This window comes from Garra rufa, chromosome 20, assembly GCF_049309525.1.
Source record: "Garra rufa chromosome 20, GarRuf1.0, whole genome shotgun sequence".
Taxonomy (NCBI): domain Eukaryota; kingdom Metazoa; phylum Chordata; class Actinopteri; order Cypriniformes; family Cyprinidae; genus Garra; species Garra rufa.
Window position 1 is genome coordinate 21526005 of NC_133380.1, and position 6973 is coordinate 21532977.

Consider the following 6973-nt stretch of genomic DNA (forward strand, 5'->3'; position numbering starts at 1 on the left):
TGGACTGACGAAACTATAGTTTATAGCGCAAATAAATTGTAATTAGATCGTCCAGTAGAGAAAAACACTATGGCCACGGTTCATTTGATCAAACCCAATCCCTGTCTGTCTCCATGGAGCTCCAGAGCGTCTTTAAACCCGAACACACTCGGCTATTTCCGTACACATAAGCGATTTTAGCCGAAGACATTCGACTCTTTTCGTATTCCGAAGCGATTTGTGATTAGGATACTCGGCTTTTCCAGTGTAGAGAGTTGATTAAATCCGAAGTCTCTCGGCTACTTTCGTATGGAAAAACGACTAGTGCCGAAGTTACTCGGCTCTTTCCGTATGGAGCAGCGATTGTAGCCGATTCCCGCTCTGCGCTCGCGACTCTGGCACATCACTCATTTAGCGTTGTTTTGGTCTTGACCTATCCTACTCACAAGCGCATTTCTCTCAAACAAGAAAATGGAAACCGCGAACCAGGTAAAAAAAATAGTGTTTGTGTATTTGACAACATCTAATGGATAAGATGTTTAAAATGTATTGAAACGTAGCTAATCAAACTACATTAAATGACGCTGTTGATCTTGTTCGTTTGTTATTACAGATTGTGTCACTTGGGACATTCCAGGTGCTTAAATTACCTTTGGGATTTATCCGCGTCCTGGAATGGGTAAGTGTGCGTAAAGCACGCGTTTTTCCTCTCACCTCTCTTTCCTTTACTTTTCTCAATTGGCTCAATAAACTTGGTCCAGGCGTGTGCGGCGAAGTGAGTGATTGTTAGACCACTATCTTTTATTACCATCATGTGCAGGAGTCAGTTTTGAATAAGTAGCCTATATGTGGCACAGCCACACAGCCTTAATCCATTTGCGCATTTCTGTTTATAGTAGAATCGAAATTGGACATATTGAACGGATGCCCTGCTTATCTAAGTTTTGATAACCATGTAATGTATTTTTAAACATGTAAATACTCCTCATAAGTGTAAGTGACAATCTATTGATGTTATGATCAATTCCATATAGCCTACATGAACCGAGGTGCTCGGGTTTATATAATGCACCAGCAGTCAATTCATTTCATAGGATTTTGCTGAACTCACATTTTCCAGCTATAAAGAATCAATTGGTAAATGTAAATAGATTAATTTTTAAGACGGCCTCAAAACTTGATGTCTTAATTGAATGTAAACTGTAAGCATATAATTTAGCATTTTAGTCAAATCATTGCATATGACCCCTTTTTTTGCTTTCTGCTCATGTACAGGAGAGCTGATGTGTTTTTTAACATAACCAGATGTGTAAGCAGAATATTCCTTGTGTTTAGTCTGATATTAGTGCAGTATAAATGAAGTTATAACGTGTCCCTCGTTTTCGACTGTTAACATGGGTTAAATCATTTTGAAAATCCTACTTGATGTATTAAGGATCATTTAAACCTGTTCAGTTAGAAAGAAAAAAAAATCTTTATCGGTGACTAAATTTGACTATGGACCACACAACCAATCATAATGGTCAATTTTTTGAAAATGAGATTTATACATCATCTGAAAGTGGAATAAATATGCTTTCCATTGATGTATGGTTTGTATATTTGGTTGAGATACAACTATTTGAAAATCTGGCATCTGAGGGTGCAAAAAAATCGAAATATTGAGAAAATCGCCTTTAAAGTTGTCCAAATGAAGTTCGTAGCAATGCATATTAAGTTTTTATATATTTACGGTAAGAAATGTACAAAGTGATCTTTACTTAATATCCTAATGATTTTTGGCATAAAGTTAATAATTTTGACCCATACAGTGTATTTTTGGCTATTTTTTGGCTGCTTTTTGGTCCAGGGTCACAAATGTCAGTATATGTTGTTTAAAGTTTGTTATTTTTTAATGTAACCCTATGACCGTGTTAACCAGAAATTACTATCCTGCCACTAATAATAGCCGCTAGTGTGAAAACAGCTAAAATGTGTTTTCCCACAGCCATCTGATGAGTGTGGGTCAGGGAAGTGTGTGTTCGACTTGCCATGGTGTCACACTCTGGTGCTCTGACATAATCTGCTTGATGAGACTCAGAAAGTATCTGATCTCTGAGGACATGTCCAGCTTCTGTGTGTGTGTGTGTCCATCTGTAAGTCTTTTTGCACTGTTAGGGCTTTAGTACACTATATGTGCTAAGCGCTTGTAGCTATTAAAGTTAATTTACTGTGTTAAGAAAAAAAAAGAAGTCTGGTCTGGAGTTAAAAACTGATTTGAAACGGCAACTTGTGTTATGACAGCCTGACTCACTGATGAAATTACTATTTGTTTCCCAGATGATGTAGAATAGAATTTTGGTCAAGTATCTTATAATATGTTTACATATATTTGCATCAAAAGCAGTGTTTCTAAAGCTCTCCATTGCTGTAACCACTGCTTTCAGCAAAGCAACTCAAAGTCAAAAGGTCAATTGCTCTCCCAGACCTCTTTTCTATCATCAAATGTATAGAGAGGTGAAAATTAAAACATTTACAAGCCAACCATAAACGGCGGCTCTGAGCTATGCAAATGTGAGGCAGGCATAAGTGGCAACGCCATTTTGGATAATTATTGCAATTGAATGCTGAGGGATTGGAGGATGCGATGCATCTTTTCCTGAGGAAATTAATCTCCCCGCTCTCCATTTGAAGTGTCCTCAGAAAAAAAAAAAAAAAAAAAAACGAGAAGCTTATCACCGGGGAAACATGCAGTCTTAATCACTTTTGGTCACACAGTGGCTTTTCTCTCTGTGTTTCTGTCTGTGTATCGCTCTCTCTCTCTCTCTGCAGGTCTTTGGTTTTGTCTCAGTAGTTTCCTCTCTGCCATTTTTTTTTGTTAATACAGTAATTCCTACACAGCCATCCTCTTGATATTTGCCCTCTCTCTCATTCTCTCAAAAGCCGTTATTTGAGATAATTAGCCTATTATTGAGCTGTTGAAATGAGATGACTCGGTGAGACCAGTGACACATATTAAAATAAGCCAAATTGTGTATTTTTTGGTGGATAAAATATGTGACCCTGGACCACTAAACCAGTCTTAAGTATCATGGGTGTATTTGTAGCAATAGCCAAAAATACATTGTATGGGTCAAAATTATAGATTTTTCTTATATGCCAAAAATCATTAGGATATTAAGTAAAATGATGTTCCATGAAGATATTTTGTAATCCTACTGTAAATATATAAAATAGTATTTTTTTTTATTAATATTCATGGCTAAGAACTTAATTTGGACAACTTTAAAGGCAGTTTTCTCAATATTTTGATTTTCTAGACTTTCAAATAGTTCAAGTAGTATCTCTGTCAATTGTTGTCCTATCCTAACAAACCATACATCAATGGAAATCTTATTTATTCAGGTTTCATAAATGTAAAAAAAAATGACCATTATGACTGGTTTTGTGGTCCAGGGTCACATATAATATATAATATACTTTTTATTTCTTTTCTTTTTCTTTTCTTTTATTTTCCAAAACAAATACAGTACAAATACCTCAAATATTCAATAATGCACATTATTATTTGTGATGCTGGACCACAAAACCAGTCATAAGTAGCACAGGTATATTTGTCACAATAGCCAACAATACATTGTATGGATCAAAATTATCGATTTTTCTTTTATGCCAACAATCATTAGGATATTAAGTAAAGATCATGTTCCATGAAAATATTTCATACATTTTCTACCAAAAATATATCAAAATCTAATTTTTGATTACTAATCTGCATTGCGAAGAACTTCATTTGGAAAACTTTAAAGGCGATTTTCTCAATATTTATATATTTTTATTTTTTCACACTCTCAGATTGCAGATTTCAGCCAAATATTGTACTATCCTAACAAACCATACATCAATGGAAAGCTTGATGTATAAATCTCAATTTCAAAAAATTGACCCCCTTATCGCTGGTTTTGTGGTCCAGGGTCACACTTGTCTACCTGGCTAAGAAACCTTGAGCAAGACCATTTATAAAGTCAGTTCATTTGAAAAGTGTTTTGACCAATATACAGAATTTCAAGAGAGATGACAGACCACTGAGAGACTGAGCAGACCAGTGTAATTCACTGAGGTAAAGTTGACTGACAGGAGCGGAGGTAGAGTGTTTTACAAATTCACAGAAGAAAGCTTGGGTGACTACATGGAGTTGTCCGTCAGTTCACTAGACAGGTTGACTGACTGTGGGCAGATGTGCTTTGGCTGCCAGTGCGCAGATGTGCAGAAATTCATCTGTGAAAGGTTGGGTGTCTCTCCGTTTTTCGATCTCGAGCCTGGAATTGCATGAGGCGGCTGTTTCATGACCCACCTTTTTGTTACATAGACTTAATGTCCAGTAAAATATATAACAAGTAGTATAATTACAACTGTCAAACTATAAACTCTGTTAAAATGATTGAATTTACATCATTTGTGATTCATTTCATGACTAAAGCCAGAACTACAAACGTCAACACATAAGCTCCAATGTACATGAATATAAACATGCTCAAATAAACAGTCGGATCGCATCCTGGTCGGGTGGCCGAGTCTGACTAACCGCTGTGACAGTCACCTCAGGGCAGGGGGAGGGGCTTTGTGATGTCATGTGACCAAGTAGCCATGGAAACTCCATAGGGAGACAGCAATTGAGGAAAAGAAGGGGGGACAGTGTTTTAAAAATAAAATGAGATTTTATGCCTACTTATGATCAGTGAAGCATACAAAGAGCGCCCAGATACACACTGGCTGTTATAGGCCTGAGCGCATTGTACAGACGGGTAATGAGCTCTGGGACCATCCAATGATGTTCTTCTCATTTCAACACAGATTGTCTCATAAAACATTACTTGGAGTTTGCACAAACAACTGGGAGCTGGAATTTTTATTTTATTTATTTATTTATTTTATTTTTTTTGTGATGTACGCACTCATAAAATATATAGGGTTTTCATAGAAGAACCATTTTGGGTTCCTCAAAGAAACAGTTCTTAAAAGAACCATGCTTTTTTTTTGTTCGAAGAAAATTTCAATCAGTGTGTTATTGTGCTGGTATTTTAGCAGGTTTAGGACTGCCGTAACCAGCTGATTCCCAAAACTTTTTGATGTTGTTCATATTCTGTGTGGTGGTTAGTTTGCTGCAGTAAACAGGGATGAACTTTTCCAAAAAAAGTTTGAATTGATTTTTACCTTTTATAGTCATTTTTACCTTTGTAAGGCCAATTTTTTTATCCTAATTAAATATACGCATTATCGTTTGTCAAATTCTAAAATGTAATCAATATATTCAAATAGAAAGACAATATAGGGCTGCTACCAGTTAAATGACGCAACTAAATCAGTATTAACAAAATTTGTGTTTGCAGTGTAGAGAAGCTGGCACAGAATCTGCATCTGAAGTGGCTTTCACACTGTGAGCCTTAGTGTTCAATTCCAAATTTTAGAAAAAAATTTTTTGTATATTTGTTCACATTTTTATTTTAAATGTGGCCATTGTCAGATTTCCAGTGTGAATGGATCATGGCTCTGAACTGAGCCGCATTCTCAAAAAAAGAAAAGAAAAACAATATGAACAGGGTTGCCAGGTTTTCACAACAAAATCTGCCCAGTTGCTTTTCAAAACTAGTCCGAAACTAGCCTAATCGTTTTTCTGGAGGGTAAATATAGCATTAGTTTCAACCCACAGAGTTGAAAAACAAGCTGCAGCAACAGTGAAAAAGTAGCCCAGTTCCGCAGGAAAACTGTAGATTTGGCAACACTTGCGTCATACGGAAGTATATATGGAGGGCGTAAAGTAAGTGGTTATGCATTTATTTATTGTTGAAAATATGAAATTATGCACAGGCAATATGAAAAATACAGACGAGGATGTGACAAAAGAGAGCAGAGTTTTGAAACTTTTATGATACAAGCCCTTATGTTTTGATTGTATATTACTACGGTAATACTTATGAGTTCTGACACATTACTGTACTTCCTCTGACTACCTTTCACAACTGTCTTGATAACTTTGGGTATAATATAGGTATAATCTTTGAAGTGTCTCCAATGAGCACAGAATCGTGACAAATGTTGATCTAGAGTGAAGTAAAAGCTGCATGAATTTGATATGACTGTTCAGACTGCTGTCACATTGCAAAACATCTGACCTGTGTTGGGTTTAGTGCCACATATGGAAGTGGCACAAATCAGAATTGAAAAGATCACGTTTCATGTGCTTTGTGTTGTTCACACTGTCATGAGAAAAACAGATCTGAGTCAGATGTGAGCAAAAAAGTCTGCAGTGTGAATGTAGCCCTTGATGCATTTAAGCACACAGTTTAAAAATAAACCTAAAATCGCCAGTAGGTGGTATCAAATCACTGCATGAGTAAGTCATTGAGTCATTCACTCAACCGATTGATCAAATGGCTGATTGATTTTGTAACGAAACACTATCGTATGTTACAAAACCGTTCTGCTGTGGCTTTGTCGAAATGTGGCAAAAACGACTGCTGTGTTCAAACCGTCAGTAACTTAATATTAATTCTTGTTTATTGAGATTTTTCACCAAAACAATATATTTGCAGTCATGTTGATATTTGGAGAAAAATGTCACACTTTGTGTGATATTAACTGTATCAAATTATATAAATATGAAAGGCATATAAAAGTCATACGTGTGTTGTTTGGTTTTCAAGATATAGACGATTTGCACGGAAATGATAAGAACAAACATTAATGTTGTCAAGATTCTTGCCCTGGAAATCCTGGTTCAGTTTGTCCAACCACAAACACCTTTTGTTCCTCAGACTGTTTTTTGCAGTCTTCTCCTTGATTTGTTATAACTTTTGGCAGTCTATAGTTCTCCAAATGTTTTTTCCTAGTCCAACCGATTAGTACAGCCCAAAACATGACAATAATTAACCACTTTTAGCAGAATGTCAAATTGCAATTACGATATTATCATAGACAATATACTGTATATCGCTCACCCCTATTAAAGAACTAC

General features: G+C 36.0%; 1 protein-coding gene across 1 annotated transcript in view; it reads left to right on the forward strand.

Annotated features, from left to right (window-relative positions):
• The first annotated feature begins 348 nt into the window (after positions 1-348).
• The window catches only part of synpra (synaptoporin a), a 45118-nt gene continuing 38493 nt past the window's right edge, over positions 349-6973 (forward strand). The window contains exons 1-2 of the mRNA XM_073825758.1: positions 349-468; positions 593-658. Of these exons, the coding sequence (XP_073681859.1) occupies positions 451-468; positions 593-658 (84 nt within the window). The 5' untranslated portion in view covers positions 349-450. The remainder of the gene's footprint in view (positions 469-592; positions 659-6973) is intronic.